Raw genomic sequence first — 21,186 nt, 5'->3', positions numbered from 1 at the left:
TCTCAGTAAAATAGGATGCAATGCCCAAGGAAGTGTTTGAACTACCGGTGAGTGCAAAATTGTTGTGGGTTTGCTTGTTCAAACACAACACTATCAATATCCAGCTCAGTCCCCTGTACAGCACTTTGGAATCATCCATTTATGAGTTATTTTTCATTGCAAATCACACAAATGCCATGTTACAGTTAAACGCTTTAGAATACTTCCCACTGAATCTGGGATATTTTAGAAAGTCAAAGATCACTTATATTTTGATTTCCTGAGATCAAAATGATGCAAGATACATAACAAAACAGAAAGAGAAAACACACATAACTACATGCTTGCAATGTGAGAGAGCAAACACCACTGTAGGAACCTTTAATTTTGCATTTGCTGACTTTTTTCCGGTTTACCCTGAATTTTAATGTTTCATTCTCATCTATTTTACATTTAATTTTGTTTTATATTTTAGTTCAGAAGTATCTTAGTTGTCAAACAGCAGCCATTCTTGCTTAATAACTGTATTTTTGCTATGCAAGCAGGAGAGGGAAGAATTTAACTTTGATGTAAGACAGGGCTTCCCAATGAAGGTGTACAGTGTCCACTTATAAAACCTTAATTGCTATACACAAATTCAGTATTATTCAAAGAAATAATTGTATTTTGAAAAAACACTTTTTTGGATAACTACTGATAAACACATATTGCCCTCTTGAGCTGTGTAATAGCAAGGCAGAAGACATTCTCCCACTCCTACATCTCATGCTAGGGAAGGTTAGTACCTGGGAGCAATACAGACAGTTACTGATTTAAATGACTATGGACCTGAAAAGTTCTTTTCTGTTGTTTATTATCCAGCTGGAGTTGCCACCACACTTGTTTGATGTTAAAAAAAATGCTTAGAAAAATTAAAGTAAGTTAAACTGAAAACATATCAGTGATAAAAGACCAGAAGAGACAGTCACCTGATGGTTTCTTCCTGATACAGCGAGCTGACAACTGGGCCTCCAAACCCAGTTTTTCCTTCCTTTCCGCTTTTCTCTGGTGTCTGAAAGAAAGAATTAGTAGAGTGACATGGCTTTCAGACTCAGTATGCCTCATGCTGTAACTTTGTTTTTTAAGGGCATGGAGGAGAATGGTTCCTTAGGATCCTTCCTCTCTCTTCCCTATCACCATGCTCAAATGCTTCATATCTCTGTTACATCTCAGGGCTCCAAAAATCAATCAATGCTATTCTGAGCACAGTCCAGAGGGAGTTTTCTGAGAGGCACAACAAGGCACCTTCTCTCTCTCTCCCTCCCTCCCTCCCTCCTCACAAGAATGAGTCCACTGCCTGCACAGCGCTCTCAGCCTTGGCCACTTAGGACCGAAGTGCTAATCCTTTGGGAGGCAGCGTAATGTCATGTTACTAGCAGGGCGGGTGCAAGGATGTTTCGCACCCTAGGCGAAACTTCCACCTTGCGCCCTCCCCCACCCCCGAGCCCTGTGTCAGCTCTCCGCTCCCCCCTCCGCCCTAAGGCGCCCCCCCGCGGCAGCTCCCCCCCCCGCCTTGAGGCCCCCCCCCCTGCAGCAGCTCCCCCCCCCCACCCTGAGGCACCCCCCTGCGGCAGCTCTCCCCGGCCTGGGGAGCCATGCGGCAGCTCCCCGCCCCAGCTCACCTCTGCTCCGCCTCCTCCCCGAGCACGCCATCGCTGCTCCACTTCTCCCGCCTCCCAGGCTTGCGGCGCCAATCAGCTGTTTGGGGCCGCAAGCCTGGGAGGGAGAGAAGCAGAGCAGGGCGGCGTGCTCAGGGGAGGAGGCGGAGCAGAGGTGAGCTGAGGCGGGGAGTTCCCCTGCGTGCCGCCCCCCCACCCACTTGCTGCAGGCGGCCCTCCCTGCGCCCCCCCCCCCCCGCCCCAGCTCCCTCCGCCTAAATGCCGACGACGATCGGGGCGGCCGCCGCTGAAGGACCCGAAATGCCGCCCCCCAAATGCTAGTGCCCTAGGCGACCGCGTAGGTCGCCTAATGGGTTGCACCGGCCCTGGTTACTAGACTCACCTTTATAAATCTATTTAATATAGATTTAAATTAATTTTTATAATGGGTAGCACTTCCAAGTGATTTACTCCAAAGAACTCTAGGATTCTGAATGATTTCTACCATGACAGAAAAGAACAATTAGAATACTGATGGCTCAATATATAGTCTAAGGCCTACATTTTCAAAAATGACTAGTGATTTTGGGTACCCAATTTTAGACACCTTGAAGTAGCCTGATTTTCAGAAGGTTCTCTGAAAATCAGGTCCTTTTAGAGGCCACAGAACCTCACCCACCCACTCCTGTAATAGACCCTTAACCTCTGGCTGAATTACTAGTCCTCAAATCATTATTTAAAGATTTCAAGTTACAGAGAATCCACCATTTACACTAGTTTAAACCTGCAATTGACCTGTGCTCCATGCTGCAGAAGGCGGTGAAAACCCCCCAGGGTCTCCGCCAATCTGACCCACGGGAAAATTCCTTCTGACCCCAAATATGGCGATCAGTTAGACCCTGAGTATGTGGGCAAGACCCACCAGGAAGATACCTGGGAAAGAATTCTCTGTAGTAACTCAAAGCCCTCCCCAGCTAGTCTCCCATCACTGGCCGTTGGAGATATTTGCTGCTAGCAGTCATAATTGGCTACATACCATTGTAGGAGTCTCATCATACCATCCCCTCCATAAACTTATCAAGCTCAGTCTTGAAGCCAGGTAGGTTTTTTGCCCTCACTGCTCCCCTTGGGAGGCTGTTCCAGAACTTCATTCCTCTGATAGTTAGAAACCTTCACCTACTTTTGAGCCTAAACTTGTTGATGGCCAGTTTATAACCATTTGTTTGTGTGTCCTCATTGGCACTTAATTTAATAACTCCTTTCTCCCTGGTATTTATCCCTTTGATGTATTTATAAAGAGCAATCATATCTCCCCTCAGCCTTCTTTTGGTTAGACTAAACAAGATAAGCTCTTTGAGCCTCCTCTCATGAGGTAGGTTTTCCATTCCTCAGATCATCCTAGTAGCCCTTCTCTGCACCTGTTCCAATTTGAATTAATCTTTCTGAAACACGAGAGACCAGAATTGCATGCAGTATTCCAAATGGGTTCTCACCATTGCCCTGTATAATGCTATTAATACTTCCCTGTCTCTACTGGAAATACCTTGCCTGATGCATCCTAGGACTTCATTAGGCTTTTTCGTGGCCACATCACATTGGTAGCTCATAGTCATCCTGTGATCAAACAATACACTCAAGTCTTTCTCTTCCACTGTCACTTCCAATTGATGCATCCCCAGATTACAGCAAAAATTCTTGTTGTTAGTCCCTAAATGCATGACCTTGCACTTTGCACTATTAAATTTTATCCCGTATACAAGGTGATCCAGATCTTCTTGTATGATATTTCGGTCTTCCTCCGTATTGGCAAAACCTCTTAACTTTGTGGCATCTGCAAATTTTATTAGCGCACACTCACTTTTTGCGCCAAGGTCAGCAATAAAAATGTTAAATAAGATTGGTCCGAAGACCAGTCCCTGGGGAACTCCACTAATAACCTCCCTCCAGCCTGACAGTTCATCTTTCAGTATGACCTGTTGTAGTCTCCCCTTTAAGCAGTTCCTTATCCACCTTTCAATTTTCATATTAATCCCCATTTTCTCCAATTTAACTAATAATTTCCCATGTGGAACTGTATCAAATGCCTTACTGAGATCCGGGTAGATTAGATCAGATCTACTGAATTTCCTTTGTCTAAAAAATCAGTTATCTTCTCAAAGAAGGAGATCAAGTTGGTCTGGCACGATCTACCTTTTGCAAAACCATGTTGCATTTTATTCCAATTACTGTTAAGCTCTATGTCCTTAACTACTTTCTCTTTCAAAATGTGTTCCAAGACCTTGCATACAATTGAGGTCAAACTAACAGGCCTGTAGTTTCTCAGATCACGTTTTTTCCATTTCTTCAAAAACAGGAACTATATTAGCAATTCTCCAGTCATCAGGTACAACCCCCGAGTTTACAGATTCATTAAAGATTAAAAATTCTGAAACACAGGTTTCCTTACCTCTATTGCTACCAGCACCTGACATTATTTGAAATGAAATTTTAAAAAATCTAATTGACTTTTAATTATATGTTTACTTTCTGCATTTCTCTCAGCACAGACTAGTTAGTACAGGAGAGCCTGAAAGTGAAACTATCATAATACTGCAACGTTTGGGTTGCAAACACTGCAGACATGCTTATTTAAATAAATACAGTAACTCACCACTTAACGTTGTACTTATGTTCCTGAAAAATGCTATTTTAAGCGAAATGATGTTAAGTGAATCCAATTTCCCCATAAGAATTAATGTAAATGGGGGGTGGTTAAGTTCCTGGGATATTTCCCAGGGAATGCCTTACTGCTAAGTGATGAACTAGCACTCGGCTGAGCCCTCAAGAGTTAACACATTGTAGTTAATGTAGCCTCACACTCTACAAGGCAGCACGAATGGAGGGAGGGGACACAGCATGGCAGAGAGAGACAGAGACACACACCCTGTGAGAGAGACACACACACACACACACACACACACTGCCCCTTTAAGCATGCTGATGCCCCTCTAAGTATAGTGCCTTTTTAAATAGATCAGCAAGTTGAGACAGCAGCTGCTGCCAGCAAGCTCCCTCCGTCCTGAGCCCTGTCGTGTCCCCCCGCTGCTCTATGGAGATGGGGTAACGGAGCGGGCAGCAGGAGTGGGGTGAGGGGGACACCCTGACATTAGTACCCCTCTTCCCCCTCCCACCCTTGCACAGCAAGCAAGAGGCTCCCAGGAGCAGCTCCAAGGCAGAGGGCAGGAGCAGCACAGGGCAGTGTGGGGGAGGGACAGCTTAACTGCCCGGCAATTGATAGCCTGCTAACTCTAGGGTTACCTAGATTTGATACCTAGATTGATATTTCCACAATCAAAAAAGAGGACATGGGGGGGGGGGGGAGAGCCCCGCTCTAGCCCCGCCCCATCCACTCCCTCCCACTTCCCACCCCCTGACTGCCCCCCTCAGAACCCCCAACCCCCCCTGCTCCTTGTCCCCTGACTGCCCCCTGCTGGGACCCCTGCCACTAACTGCCCCCCTAGGACCCTACCTGTCCCGACCCTTATCCACACCCCCACCCCATATTCACACCCACGCCCCCAGACAGACCCCTGGGACTCCCACACGCCCTATCCAACCGCTCCCCACCCCGATAGGACCCCCAGAACTCCCAACCCATCCAACCCCCTCTGCTCCCTGCCTGCCTCAACCCCTCTCCACACCCCCGCCCCGACAGCCCCCCCCAGAACCCCTGACTCAACCAATCCCCCCTACTCTCTGTCCCTTGACTGCCCCCTCCAGAAACCCCCTGCCGCTTCTCCAGCCACCTGGCCCCCTTACCCTGCCGCTCAGAACAGCATCTCGGGCTCCACGCGGAGCCCGACACGTGGCTGCACTCCCCAGCGCAATACACAACCCGGTCCCTGCCCCCGCACAGTGCTGCCGGAGCGGGGCGCTGGGCAGCAGGGGAGGGGGAGCAGGGGAGGAGGAGAAGGGGGGGAGGAGAAGGAGCTGCCGAGGCCCGATGCGAACGGCCCGGCCGGCCGGCGATCTGAGAATGCAGGGAGGGAGGGGAGGGGAGTAGCTCTACATTGGCTGGGCTGGACTCCGGCAGCTGATCTGAAGCTGCGGGGGAAGGGCTCTGACTGCCGGAGCCTCATGCGAGCAGCTGAATTTCCTGCAGCCCTGCCACGTGCTGCATGCAGGGGAAATCCCGGACATTTGTAGCTATTTACAAATTCTCCCCAGACGCTATTTTTAACCCAAAAAGGTGGACATGACCGGGAAAATCCGGACGAATGGTAACCCTAGCTAACTCCCACTTATATGAATAGTCCCATTAATGGTAAGAGGAGGTTGTACCATTATTCCTTGAATTTCTAATATGGAGAAAACACTGCAGAGTGAACACACACAATTAAGAAACAGAAGCTTCTCTGATTTTCACTACAGATGATCAAGAGACATTTTCTCCTAAATTCTTTCCTGTCATTTGTTATCCAGCTACATCTGTCATCATGTTTGCACATTGTTAAAAACTGCCTAGCCAATGTACTGTACAGATATACAGTAAGTGACAGTCCATGCCTGAAAGAGGTCTTAACACTGGGTGGAAGCCCAAGTCCTGGTATGAGGCTAGACCCTCTGACATTCTAGACCAGACACGAGAATGCTACTAACCAAGCACACTAATCTGCACAGCATTTACTATCCATTGTTTTAAAAAGGACAAAAATTGTCTCTTTTGAAAGTGTTTTTAATTTGTAAAGTGTTCCAAATTCAGAATAAACCACAAAACTCTTAGCTCCCAGCACTCCAAGGTCAACATGGTGTCTAGAAACCTACACCCTGGAAGAGTTATAAGAAACCAGCTGCACAATCAGTATGTTTAAGATTATTTATATTTCTCTGTTGGTTGCATTTGTTCCTTCTTAGTAAGTAGTGATCATTATAATGTATTTTGCCTATTCTTTTTATGGCCTCAGTTCAGCAGGGTACTTAAGCATGTACCCAACTTTCACACATATAGATAGTCCCATTGATTTTAATGGGAATACTCATGCTTAAGAACCTTGCTGAACCATGGTATTATTTTCTTAAGGCTGGCTTTGAAGTACGGAATTCTGCTATCTTCCTTTAATACGTTTCACAAAGACATATTCCCTCTGGACTTGTAAGGTTCTAAAGGACTGGTACATAAAACACTGTGTTAATAATGATTATCCTTGTTCCAAGATAGCGAGAGGGCTGTTCACCCTCCACGGACTGGTTTAACGTGCAAACACAGTTGAATAGTTAGTCCTTTTTTAAATACATTTTTCTTATCCCAATTGTGCAAATAACTAATAAAATTTAAGAATGCATTTTAGACCATGGTTTGCCATATTCCATATGGGAGGTGATCTTATTTTGTAATCATTAATTACCTTCAGTACCACAGCCCTAGCAGATCCTCTCTTCTTTCAGGCTCCCTTAACTGCAGCTTGAAGAGTATTTACTTTCAATGTTACCATTTATCACTTCATCCCTTTTCTATTCTAATCGCCATACCAATATGGGGTTTCCCCCTTTCTAGTTGTAAGAGGCCCTGAGTCCAGTTTTGCAAACCATTTTCCATCTTTCTCTGAAGTGTTGTGTGATGCTGTGTATGAAGGAAGAAGCTACACAAACAAATTGCCTATTGTGTGGGGGAAAAGGAAAATCTGTGAACGTATAGTAACTACAGAATAACATGAAATGTGTATTAATATGTTCTCTCTCTTCTGTCCCAAATTGTAAATCCCATTATTTATTCTGGATTCTCAAGTGTCAATAACATTATAATCACAAAAACACATATGGAGATGAAAACTTGCATTCACATTTAAAAAAATTCACCCAAGAGGTGATGGGTGGGTGGGTGGGTGTGTGAGAGAGAGAGAGTGTGTGTTGAGAAAGACAAATAAAATTGGTCAGGAGGATCTTGTCATAATCTTAAATTCAAGTATACAGTGCTGTTTCTGCAAGGATCTCCATCACCAGCACACCTTAAATCTGGTCTTTGACCAAAGAATATAGCTGGCTTTGGGGATTTACTGGAAGGTAGCTACAAAATCATGGAATATGAGTAGGGGCTATGAAAACTATTGTATGTCAAGCAGTGCTACCCAGAATTAGAGTAGCAAGGTGACACAAAACATCCTTTCCCCAAAGAGAAAGATTTAAGCCTCTTTACAGCAAAAGGCCTCTCTTAAAAAGTCTTTCACACAAAACCTCATACCCATACACCATCCGCCAATTACTTCCACATTAATAAGGATGAAAATTAATTTCAGCTCATCTGCTAATTAGTGCAAGAGCTATTTCTACAACATGATGCTGCATACAGCCAGCCTCTCTTCTCTGATGTTGATAAAAGACAGCAAATCGTTTCTCCATGTTTTTCAGAAGGAATCAAGAAAAAAAAAAACAAGCGACTCCTATAGCAGGTTTGCTTCTTCCCACAAAGCTTTTCTGCTTACTGCAGTCACACACACAAAACACTTTAGAAAATACATCATCTTTTTACAAATTGTGCCTCAGAAAATTCCTTGGGCCAAATAAATCACATTTGCAACCCCAGAGAAGCCAATGGAGTTATACCACAGATTAATTTGGCACAAAGGGTAGCAATTCATCAGGAAACTAAATTGTAAAGGCTTTCTTATACATGTGAGAGCTAGAGCCTCAATTTGTCTAAGTTTATTCCTATAATTGTTTGGGAAATAGGGACAAACTAATATGTAGCCCAAGAATATTCAGTGCATGACTCATGAACTTTATTTGTCCCTTCATATCACATGAAGGAAAAAAGTATATGAACCATATGCAGGTGAAAAATTAAGAAAGAGTCCTACCCAGAGTACTTAAACGTGGTTCTATTCTGCACAGTGATAAAAGCAGCACTTTGGGGTTCCATATTTATTGTCTCTGAATTTCTAAAAAATATATGCGGAGTTTGCACACACACACAAAAAAAAAAAAAAAAGTTTTTTTTTCCTGACTGACAGCTCTATTACCAAGATGGGTTCTTTTCATTCTGCACATCACAGCCTTCCTGACAACCCTGTATCCCCACTATCTCTCAATTATCTCACTGTAATATCTATGAAACCCCAGTGTCTTCAATGGACTTGCACAGGATTAACTGATTTCAATGTGGTAGCCGTGTTAATCTGTATCAGCAAAAAGAACGAGGAGTACTTGTGGCACCTTAGAGACTAACAAATTTATTTGGGCATAAGCTTTCATGGGCTAAAACCAACTTCATCTCTCTTCAGCTCTCGTCCCCTAACGCCCCTACTCTACTTGCACTACATTGATGACATCTTCATCATCTGGACCCATGGAAAAGAAGCCCTTGAGGAATTCCACCATGATTTCAACAATTTCCATCCCACCATCAACCTCAGTCTGGACCAGTCCACACAAGAGTTCCACTTCCTGGACACTACAGTGCTAATAAGCGATGGTCACATAAACACCACCCTATACTGGAAACCTACTGACCTCTATACTTACCTACATGCCTCCAGCTTTCATCCAAACCACATCAGACAATCCATTGTCTACAGCCAAGCTCTAAGATACCGCATTTGCTCCAGTCCCTCAGAGACAAACACCTACAAGATCTCTATCAAGCATTCTTAAAACTACAATACCCACCTGCTGAAGTGAAGAAACAGATGGACAGAGCCAGAAGAATACCCAGAAGTCACCTACTCCAGGACAGGCCCAACAAAGAAAGTAACAGAACGCCACTAGCCGTCACCTTCAGCCCCCAACTAAAACCTCTCCAGCGCATCATCAAGGATCTGCAACCTATCCTGAAGGACTATCCCTCACTCTCACAGATCTTGGGAGACAGGCCAGTCCTCGCTTACAGACAGCCCCCCAACCTGAAGCAAATACTCACCAGCAACCATACACCACACAACAAAAACACTAAGCCAGGAACCTATCCTTGCAACAAAGCCCACTGCCAACTCTGTCCACATATCTATTCAAGGGACACCATCATAGGACCTAATCACATCAGCCACACCATCAGAGGCTCATTCACCTGCACATCTACCAATGTGATATATGCCATCATGTGCCAGCAATGCCCCTCTGCCACGTACATTGGCCAAACCTGACAGTCTCTACGGAAAAGAATAAATGGACACAAATCAGACGTCAAGAATTACAACATTCAAAAACCAGTCAGAGAACACTTCAACCTCCCTGGTCACTCAATTACAGACCTAAAAGTCACAATTCTCCAACAAAAAAAACTTCAAAAACAGACTCCAACGAGAAACTGCCTAATTGGAATTAATTTGCAAACTGGACACCATTAAATTAGGCTTGAATAAAGACTGGGAGTGGATGGGTCATTACACAAAGTAAAAACTATTTCCTCATCCTAATTTTCCCCCTACTGTTACTCTCACCTTCTTGTCAACTGTTTGAAATTGGCCATCCTGATTATCACTACGAAGGTTTAACTGAGTACAGCTTAGCAAACAATCTTGATAACGTAGAAAATGGAACAGAAGCTGTAGCTCACACTTTCATAATGGTGTTGGATCTGCCAGTACTAACAATAGTACGAAGTTATTTTTGTCACTCACATGAGCAGACGACAGGATTCCAAATATACGCAGACAGTACGTCCAATGAATAAAAAGGTGCCATTTTTACAGTTGCTTTTCAAAGTAAGGCTACTCTTTTTAATTCATATCCTACACATACAGAAAAACCATGGCCTTCAGCTAAAGTAATGTTTAAAGTAACATTACAACTCCCACACATGCTGAAAACTACCAAAAATCTCAAAGCGGAAGCTGTAATTTTCCCCTTATTTTTTCCATTTTCAAAACACATGCATTGTTAATTAGCCATGTGGTTCCCATGGAAGCCAATGAGATTTACACAATTCAAACTTCGTCCATTTGTAATTTTTTCATTTATGAGGGACTACACGTATATATGGAACTATAGTTATTTAAAAGATAACAGGGTCCCAGACCTAGAAAGTCTGCAATCTAAATCCCATCCAGACAAAAAAATCCCCACAACAGTTGGAAATAGGTGAGGACCACAAAAGCCATAATGAGTGGAACAGCAATACAACAAAGGGATGGGTGGGGAGATGGTTACTCTTGTGTTAGTAGTTAAAAAGATATGGGAAATATGAGAGTTTGAAACAGCAAAGGAGAAAGGTTAGTGGACAGCACTTGTGTCACAAGCATGGGGGGGCAGAGAGAGGAGACAAAGGAGATGCTTTTGGGGAGCACTGAAAGTTTACACTTTCATTCTGAACTCTTGTACATTGCTCCCTAGCTGTCTTAAGTATCTGCCTTAGCTTTGAATTCAGTTTCGCCTTCATGTCTTAGCAAGTCAAAGGACAGCTCCGGCTGGATTCTTTCTGCTGTTTGCACCTCCCTGCATCTCTCCGAACCAGCAAGGCCTTTTGTGCTGCAACAGGGATTGATCCCCAAGGTAGGGAGGGCAGTGTTCCCATGGCCACCTTCCCTTCAGGTTCCTTTACTGAGGGGCAGCACTGAGTTCCTACAGGGACTCCACTGGAGCCTTTTTGGCAGAAGCTATAGCAGAGCTTCTCCGAATCAGCACATCCACCAGTCACCCTTCCAATGCAACACTCTCCTCCTGGAAAGTGTTTAATTTATGCATGTGTTAAAAGATGTTATACATCCCCTGCCCCACATGGCATGTACACACACTGCCATTCTTAACTCCACTAAGCAGATAAACTATCACCATAGAACACGTGCTAAGTATCAAGAATTCCAGAAGCAAAGCAAGTGCTTTCTTGGAACATAAAGACAGCAACCTGTCCTCATTCTTCCCTCAGTACACTGTATTGGTCAATAAAAGACCAGCTTGATTCAAGGTGCAATCAGACCTTGACTGGCTGTCACTGACCATGGTTTTCCAGAGGACTGCAGGCCTGACAGTCTCATTCTGAATGGAATGGAAATATAAGGACTAATATTTGCTAACATCATTAATTCATTTTTTTCTCTACTCCCCCTTACTCCTTTATATGTAATGTCAAGATGTATACCTTTAAATTGTTGTCAACCATAAAAGAGGTGTCATGTGTCCCAGTTCAGAGGTTAACATACAGCGACAGACACATTAAAAACCCGTCCAATGCCTCACTGACAATTTCAGCTCCATCTTCTCTTCAAAGAGACAGCAGCTCAAACCCAGTTAAGAGCTTTAACAACATGAAAGTCTAAACATGATTGAAAGATAAGAGAGCTAAAGAGTATGGCTTTATCTAGGGCTGTCAATTAATCGCAGTTAACTCATGCGATCCACTCAAAAAAATTAATCACAATTAATCGCCGTTTTAAATCGCACTGTTAAACAATAGAATACCATTTCAAAAGTTATTTTTCCTCTCTTGGTATCCTGCTGTTAATTGATTTATCTCATTAGACTGACCTCACACTTGATAAAGCAACCCCCATCCTTTCATGTATTTATACCTGCTCCTGTATTTTTCACTTCATTCATCCGATGAAGTGGGTTCTAGCCCACGAAAGCTTATGCCCAAATAAATTTGTTAGACTCTAAGGTGCCACAAGGACTCTTCGTTGTTTTTAATTGAAATTTATTAAATATTTTTGATGTTTTTCTACATTTTCAAATATATTGATTTCACGGAATACAAAGTGTACACTGCTCACTTTATATTATTTTTATTACAAATATCTGCACTGTAAAAATGATAAAGAAATAGTATATTCACCTCATACAAGTACCGTAATGCAATCTCTTTATCGTGAAAGTGCAACTTACAAATGAAGATTTTTTTTGTTTGTTACATAACTGCACTCAAAAACAAAACAATGTAAAACCTTAGAGCCTACGAGTCCACTCAGTCCTACTTTTTATTCAGCCAATCACTCAGACAAACAAGGTTGTTTACATTTAAGGGAGATAATGCTGCCTGCTTCTGATTTACAATGTCACCTGTGGCAAACCCAGGACAAACAGCTACAAAGGGGGTAGTAATCAGTCCCAGGGGGTTAAAAAGGCCTCTCCCAAGCCACTGAAAAAAGAGAACCATGGGGAAATAAGGTTCAGCTGGGCAAGGGGTTACTAGGGAACTAATTAGGTTCAGCTGGCTCCAACTGCTTGGGACCTTTTTAAACCCTCCCCGGCGTGGAAGGGGGGGGGAGAGAGAGTGAGAGAACCAGGGAAGCTGCCAGTAAGTTAGGAGCAGCAAGGCTCTGAACCCTTCCTGCAAGGAAGGCTGCACTCTGTCCCCAGAAGGGAAGATAAACAAGCACAAGGGGCTGACTGAGAAAAGGAATAGCCAAACCCTGTGCTACCTGCAAGGATTTGCCTTGCCCAAGCCTGTGTCTCCAAGGCTAAAAAGGACTGAGCCTGCTGAGGAGAAGAAGGTACTTTGCCACACTTGGTGTCAGAAGTGGGATGGAGTGAGGCGTTGTGGCAAGCCATCTCAGGGCAGGGTAAATTGCACACACACGCACACACGCACACGCACACGCACGCACACGCACACAAAAAATGGAGGACGTAGTGAAGGCGTTGATTCAGGCCACTGCGGCCCAACAAGAGGCTACCAGAGTACAGATGACAGCCCAGCAAGAGTCAGTACGTGTCCAACAGGAGACAAACCAATTGCTGATGAACCAGGCGGCCCAAGATCGAGCCACCCTGAATGATGTAGTGAACCAGTTGAAAGCCCTGACCGCACTGACGCATGGGCCCCAGGGGACCCGGCCGCTACGCGCAAGCAACTATTTACAGAAGATGACAACGGATGACGATATAGAGGCGTATCTCCTTGCATTCGAGAGGACGGCACTGCGGGAGGCTTGGCCCCAAGATCAGTGGGCAGGCCTCCTGGCTCCATTTCTGTGTGGGGAGGCTCAGAAGGCCTATTTCGCTATGACCATGGAAGCAGCTATGGATTACCCCCAGCTGAAGGCGGAAATCCTGGCGAGGTCAGGGGTGACGCCGGCCATAAGGGCCCAGCGCTTCCACGAGTGGAAGTACCGGGACGACAAAGCGCCGAGGTCCCAGCTATTTGACTTGATCCACCTCGCCCGGAAGTGGCTCCGCCCTGAGACCCATGGGCCGGAGAAGGTGGTGGAAATCCTGGTGTTGGACAGGTACATGAGGGGGTTGCCGCCGGGCGTACGAGGGTGGGTCCGCCAAAATGATCCCTCCTCGTATGATGAGCTAGTTGCCCTTGTAGAGAGACACTTAGCAGCCCAAGAACTTTCTCGGACCCCCGGGGAAGGAAGGCGCCAGAATCGGAGACCAGTCTCTGCACCGAGGCCCCGGTTTGCCCTAGCGCCAGGCCGGACAATGGAGGGGAGGAAGGAGGCAGAAGAGCAGCCCGTGATCCCGGAGAGACTTGAGGACTGGGGGAGAAAGACTCGAGAGATAAAGCCCAGCAGCCCGAAAAATAGGGGGCTGCCCCGAGCGGGGTACCGATGTTATGCCTGTGGCAAAATGGGGCATATCGCTGCCCAATGCCCGAATCTAGGAGAGCCTATGCAATGCGAACTGGGAGATATAGGGGGACCATGTGATCTAATAAGTCTAGTCGGGGTTGCAATGGTCCCTCATAGATACACTAGGCCAGTTAAGATGAATGGTATAAAGACCACAGCCTTAGTAGACTCGGGAAGTGCAATCACGTTAGTCTCGGGGAAGCTGGTCGGACAAGACCAACTATCCCGGGCCAAACGCTCGGGAATATCCTGTGTGCATGGGGATGTCAACTATTATCCAACCATCCCCGTAAAAATAGAAGTTTTCGGAAGCCCCACTAGGTTGACGGTGGGAGTAGTTCCAAAACTCCCCTACCCTGTCCTTATCGGACGAGACTTCCCGGGGTTTGATAGCCTACTCCCTGGGGAGAAGGTAGAAGAAAATAATGACCCTGGGACCCAGGGCCTGGCCCAGATCGTTAACCCTCCCCCAACCTTCCATGAATTTAGCCAGGATTTGTTCTCCCCGCCGGGGAAGTCCAGGAAGACTAGGAGGGAACGGAGGGCGGATAAAAGGAGGGGGACAGGGGTCCTGACCCAGTGCCAGAAGTCTACGCTTGTAGGGGAAAGAAGGAGCTCGACTGACAGTGGGACTGGGTCGGCGATCAACAACCCTATCGCCGGACCTGGTTCCCCAGGGGCTTTCCCCGAGGGGGAGACGGAGGTAGACCCCCCCGAGTTTAGACAAATGGGGACCGCACGCGGGAATTTTGGTCAGGATCAGGCCAATGATCCCATATACCACAATATTCTCAAAGAAGTAGTCGAGGTAAATGGGGTACCCGTGGAGGGGAGAGTTAAGGGCGCGGGGCCATATTATATGATTAAGAATGACCTGCTATACAGAGTAGTCCGGGTCCAAGAGCAAGTCATACAACAACTCTTGGTCCCACGGAAGCATCAAAGAGCCGTAATGGAGCTGGCCCACAGCCATCTGTTCGGGGGCCATCTAGGGGTAGATAAGACCCTGGATCGGATTCTACAGAGGTTTTTTTGGCCTGGCGTTTATGCAGCGGTCCGACGATATTGCACATCCTGTCCAGAATGCCAGATACATGGGCCCCGACCCCACTTAAGGGCCCCTCTGGTACCTCTGCCAATTATCGAGGTCCCATTTGAGCGTATAGCTATGGACATAGTAGGGCCATTGGAAAAGTCAGCCCGGGGCCATCAATACATTCTGGTAGTACTAGATTATGCCACCCGATACCCCGAGGCCATACCCCTACGGAATACCACGTCCAAGACCATAGCCAAAGAATTAGTCCAGATTTTTTCCAGAGTAGGAATACCTAAGGAGATCCTGACGGACCAAGGGACCCCCTTTGTGTCTAAGCTGATGAAGGACCTGTGTACAATGCTCCACATACAGACCCTTAGAACATCGGTCTACCATCCCCAGACCGATGGCCTGGTCGAACGCTTTAATAGGACATTGAAGAACCTGTTACGTAAAGTGATTAGTCGTGACGGGAAAGACTGGGACGCCCTGCTGCCTTACTTGCTGTTTGCCGTACGGGAGGTACCTCAGGCTTCCACTGGATTCTCCCCCTTCGAGCTGTTATACGGTCGCCACCCCAGGGGCATACTGGACCTGGCTAAAGAAGACTGGGAAGAACAGCCGAACCCTGGGAGAAACGTTGTTGAACATGTGTTGCAGATGAAAGACAGAATAGCCCAAGTCACCCCCCTTGTGCGCGAACACATGGAGAAGGCCCAAGGGGCACAACGGACAAACTACGATCGCCGAGCAACGACCCGGAAGTTCCAGGTGGGGGACCGGGTGATGGTGCTCATACCCACGGCCGAGAGCAAGCTCCTGGCCAGGTGGCAGGGGCCATACGAGGTAATAGAAGCGATAGGAGAAGTCGACTATAAGGTCCGACAGCCGGGCCGCCGGAAGCTGGAGCAGATCTACCATATAAATCTGCTGAAACCTTGGCACGATAGAGAAGCTCCGGTGGCTGCACTGGGGGTGCCATCCCCTAAAAGCAACCAGCCCGACCTGGTGGGGATATCCCCGGAGTTGACTCCGGAACAACGATCAGAAGTGATCAGCCTGATCAAACGCAACCAGGATGTGTTCTCCGAAAAGCCGGGCAGGACTACGGAGGTTCACCATCACATCCTCACGGAGCCTGGAGTGAAAGTGAACGTTAAGCCATACCGGATCCCAGAGGCCAAGAGAGAAGAGATTAGGACAGAGGTCAGGAAAATGCTGGCCTTAGGAGTCATTGAAGAATCTCATAGCCAATGGTCCAGCCCCGTGGTTTTAGTGCCTAAGCCAGACGGCAGTATGAGGTTCTGCAATGACTTCCGCAAACTCAATGAGGTGTCCCAATTTGATGCCTACCCTATACCCAGGATAGATGAGCTGATTGACAGACTGGGAAAGGCACGGTTTATGTCTACCCTTGACCTTACCAAGGGCTATTGGCAGATCCCCCTGGCCAAGGCCGACAAGGAGAAGACCGCCTTTGCAACGCCAGAAGGTCTATATCAGTACACTGTTCTCCCCTTTGGGTTGCATGGGGCCCCCGCTACTTTCCAACGGCTAATGGACAAACTGTTGCGACCCCATGGGAAGTACGCGGCAGCCTATCTCGATGACGTCATCATATATAGCCCCGACTGGGAGACTCATGTGGAGAAGGTGGAAGCGGTCCTGGACACCCTCAGGAAGGCAGGGCTGACTGCCAATCCCTCTAAATGTTCGATCGGGTTAGCTGAGGCTAAGTACCTTGGGTATATAGTGGGGAGGGGCGTGGTGAAGCCCCAGCTCAACAAGTTAGAAGCTATACAGAAGTGGCCCCGACCACTCCGGAAGAAACAGGTCAGAGCATTCCTGGGACTAGTGGGGTACTATAGGCGGTTCATTCCCCACTTCGCCACCAGGGCATGCCCATTAACGGACCTAACAAAAGCTCGGGGCCCTGACATAGTAAAATGGTCCGCTGCGGCCGAGGGCGCTTTTGCGGATCTGAGGACGGCCCTCTGCACAGACCCCGTACTAGTAGCCCCAGACTGGGGGAAGGAGTTTATCCTACAAACCGACGCCTCTGAAGTAGGGCTGGGAGCGGTGCTTTCCCAAATGGTCGGAGATGATGAACACCCCGTCCTCTTCCTCAGTAGGAAGCTCCTACCTAGGGAACGGAAATACGCCGTGGTGGAGAAGGAATGCCTGGCTGTGAAATGGGCCATAGAGAGCCTCCGCTACTATCTACTTGGACGGAGATTTACCCTTGTCACGGACCATGCCCCTTTGCAGTGGATGCACCAAAACAAGGACAAAAACGCGAGAGTAACAAGATGGTTCCTGTCGCTTCAACCCTTCCACTTCACAGTACGACATAGGTCTGGGACCCGACATGGCAATGCGGATGGCCTGTTGAGAGTGCACTGCTTTCCGACCCAAGTAGCCCAACCCCGTAGTGTTGAGCAGGGGGGGGGGGATATGTGGCAAACCCAGGACAAACAGCTACAAAGGGGGTAGTAATCAGTCCCAGGGGGTTAAAAAGGCCTCTCCCAAGCCACTGAAGAAAGAGAACCATGGGGAAATAAGGTTCAGCTGGGCAAGGGGTTACTAGGGAACTAATTAGGTTCAGCTGGCTCCAACTGCTTGGGACCTTTTTAAACCCTCCCCGGCGTGGAAGGGGGGGGAGAGAGAGTGAGAGAACCAGGGAAGCTGCCAGTAAGTTAGGAGCAGCAAGGCTCTGAACCCTTCCTGCAAGGAAGGCTGCACTCTGTCCCCAGAAGGGAAGATAAACAAGCACAAGGGGCTGACTGAGAAAAGGAATAGCCAAACCCTGTGCTACCTGCAAGGATTTGCCTTGCCCAAGCCTGTGTCTCCAAGGCTAAAAAGGACTGAGCCTGCTGAGGAGAAGAAGGTACTTTGCCACACACCTGAAAGTGAGAACAGGTGTTTGCATGGCACCTTTGTAGCCAGTATTGCAAGGTATTTACATGCCAGATATGCTGAACATTCTTATGCCCCTTCATGATTCGGCCACCATTCCAGAGGACATGCTTCCATTCTGATGACATTTGTTTAAAAAAAAAAAAAAAAAAAAAGAATTAATTAAATGTTGAGTGGACTCCTTGGGGGAGAATAGTATGTCTCCGGCGCTTTTATACCCGCATTCTGCCATGTATTTCATATTATAGCAGTCTCAGATGACGACCCAACACATGTTGTTCGTTTTAAGAACACTTTCACACAGATTTGACAAAATGCCAAGAAGGTACCAATGTAAGATTTCTAAAGATAGCTACAGCACTTGACCCAAGGTTTAAGAATCAGAAGTGCCTTCCAAAATCTGAGAGGAACGAGGTGTGGAGCATGCTTTCAGAAGTCTTAAAAAAGCAACACTCTGATGTGGAAACTTCAGAACCTGAACCACCAAAAAAGAAAATCAACCTTCTGCAGGTGGCATCTGACTCATATTATGAAAGTGAATAGGCGTCAGTCTGCACCGCTTTGGATCGTTATCGAGCAGAACCCATCATCAGCATGGACACATGTCCTCTGGAATGGTGGTTGAAGATGAAGGGACATATGAATCTTTAGCAGTTCTGGCACGTAATTATCTTGCAACACCAGCTACAACAGTGCCATGCGAATGCCTGTTGTCACCTGAAAGTGAGATTATAAACAAGAAGCAGGCAGCAGCATCTCCTACAAATGTAAACAAACTTGTTTGTCTGAGTGACTGGCTGAACAAGAAGTAGGACTGAGTGGACTTGTAGGCTCTAACTTGTTTTATTTTTGAATGCAGTTATTTTTTGTACGTAATTCTACATTTGTAAGTTCAGCTTTCATGATACAGAGATTGCATTTCATTACTTGTATGAGGTAAATTGAAAAATACTATTTATTTTGTTTTTTACAGCACAAATATTTGTAATAAAACATAAATATAAAGTGAGCACTGTACACTTTGTATTCTGTGTTGTAACTGAAATCAATATTTGAAAATGTAGAAAACATCCAAAAATATTTAAATAAATGGTATTCTATTATTGTTTAACAATGCGATTAATCATGATTAATTTTTTTAATTGCTTGACAGCCCTAGTTTTATCATGATAAGCATTCTGTAAAAGGAAGAACAAATTACATATTACACAGACATACATACACTCTGTCTGAGGGGCCCTGGACTTCAGAGGTCACTTTCTCCCTGAAAAACCATCCATTTGCTGACTTTAAGAGCACACAATAAAGCTCACTTATCTTTCTGAGATTGTGGAGAGTGGGATGAGAGTTAGTGTCTTCCAGCAGAATATGGGGAAGTGTTAAGTGGTAATTCTTGGTTGGTTAACACTAGTTACAGGGTGAGGATAAACTGCTGGGATTTGTTATTTTTGTGTGGATTTTTAAAAAAATAAATCATCAATAGAGCTGAGAGTTTGAGATAAGCACTTTTTATTTGGATGTACATGTTTAAAAGAACAAAAAACATACATACACACATAACAAGGTGGTAGTTTCTAGGGTTCTATACAGGAATTCAGGTGCCTTCTGCTGACTCAACGTAAACTCAAATGTAAACTCTCCATAAAGGTGCAAAGTAATTGCTGCTCAATCACTCTAAGGTTAGATTGAACCTCACTGGTCACAACTCATCTAGGAATAAAAGAGGGGTCAGAACCTTTCTCTAAGACTGAAATAGGGACAGAGAAATCCTAGCAATAGCCTAGCTTAGGGAGAAAGCTTTGGCTGAAGTTTATTTACTTTTATTGTAACCTGAGCTACTCAAAGCCACATCCCAGGAAGGAGTTAATGCTATGGTCTAACCTTTGTTCAGGACACAATGGGAACTCTGCCTGCTTATAACACGGATGTATAATATGTATGTACATATACATACTTCAGCGCAGGGGAATAAACTAGATGACCTCTCCAGGTCCCTTTCAGCCCTACATTTATATGACTGTGGGGGTGATAAATTGCATTTAGCATGTACCTTTGATTGCCTCACCTGTACTCTACCCAGTAACACATCTCCACCACAAATCCCTGAATGACTTCTAATGTACGCTTTAAAAAAAGAAAAAAAAACCTGCTAAATATTTCCTGTTTCTTCCCCCAGAAAGGTAAAACCCCTCCCCTCTCCAAATTTATCCTGGCTTAAGGCTCTAAACAGTCAATATTCAATCCTGCACCAGTGGTATGTTTAAAGGTCCAAAATCATATGGCTTTACAGGGCTAATAATGGGAGCTTTACATAACTGAAAAGGGGAGATTCCCGGCTTTCAGGTGGGCCACAACACTTGCTTTTACCCCTGGAAGGTCCCAGGATATCAATTTTGCAAACTCAAGACATTGCCTAGTGCAAAAGAAGCTATTTTAGGTGACATTTAGAGAGCTATTTAATGTATTTGCTTTCATCATTCTCTCTCTGAGCCCTATGCTACTGGACTCACAGTAACCAAAGCAACCTGGGCTTTACAAGGAGAATAAGCCCCAATAAAAAAAAATTGAAACTAAAACCTTGCTTTCTAAAATAGCTTCTGTAGCATACAGAATACATGATGCTGTAGCATTAAGATATTATCAGCACTTATTTTGGATAACCTGCATAATTCACCTGTGGCCTCATCACTTGCCAGTTCCATTACACACATTGAATCTATTTCCCCATGTTAAGTATTCTCACACCTCTTGTCAAACTGTCTGTAATGGGCTATCTTGATTATCACTACAAAAGTTTTTTCTCTTAATTAATTAGCCTCTTAGAGTTGGTAGGACAACTCCCACCTTTTCGTGTTCTCTGTATGTGTATATAGATCTCCTTACTATATGTTCCATTCTATGCATCCGATGAAGTGGGTTGTAGCCCACGAAAGCTTATGCTCAAATAAATTTGTTAGTCTCTAAGGTGCCACAAGTACTCCTGTTCTTTTCACTTGCCAGTTGTGACCATCCCACACTCTTGCTAATAAAACCTTTATACCACAGACATATTACTTTATATATTCATGATACCTATGTAATATCTCCATCCACCAACCCAGGCTCGTTTTAGGACTCAGTATTGCAGCTGCAA

General features: G+C 45.6%; 1 protein-coding gene across 1 annotated transcript in view; it reads right to left on the bottom strand.

The window, feature by feature from the left end:
* ACBD6 (acyl-CoA binding domain containing 6) overlaps positions 1–21,186 on the bottom strand; it is a 167,417-nt gene that overhangs the window by 107,638 nt on the left and 38,593 nt on the right. The window contains exon 4 of the mRNA XM_065409421.1: positions 948–1,030. Coding sequence (XP_065265493.1) covers positions 948–1,030 — 83 coding nt within the window. The remainder of the gene's footprint in view (positions 1–947; positions 1,031–21,186) is intronic.

This window comes from Emys orbicularis, chromosome 8 (genome assembly GCF_028017835.1).
Source record: "Emys orbicularis isolate rEmyOrb1 chromosome 8, rEmyOrb1.hap1, whole genome shotgun sequence".
Taxonomy (NCBI): Eukaryota; Metazoa; Chordata; order Testudines; family Emydidae; genus Emys; species Emys orbicularis.
This window is presented reverse-complemented; position numbering and strand designations above follow the sequence as displayed.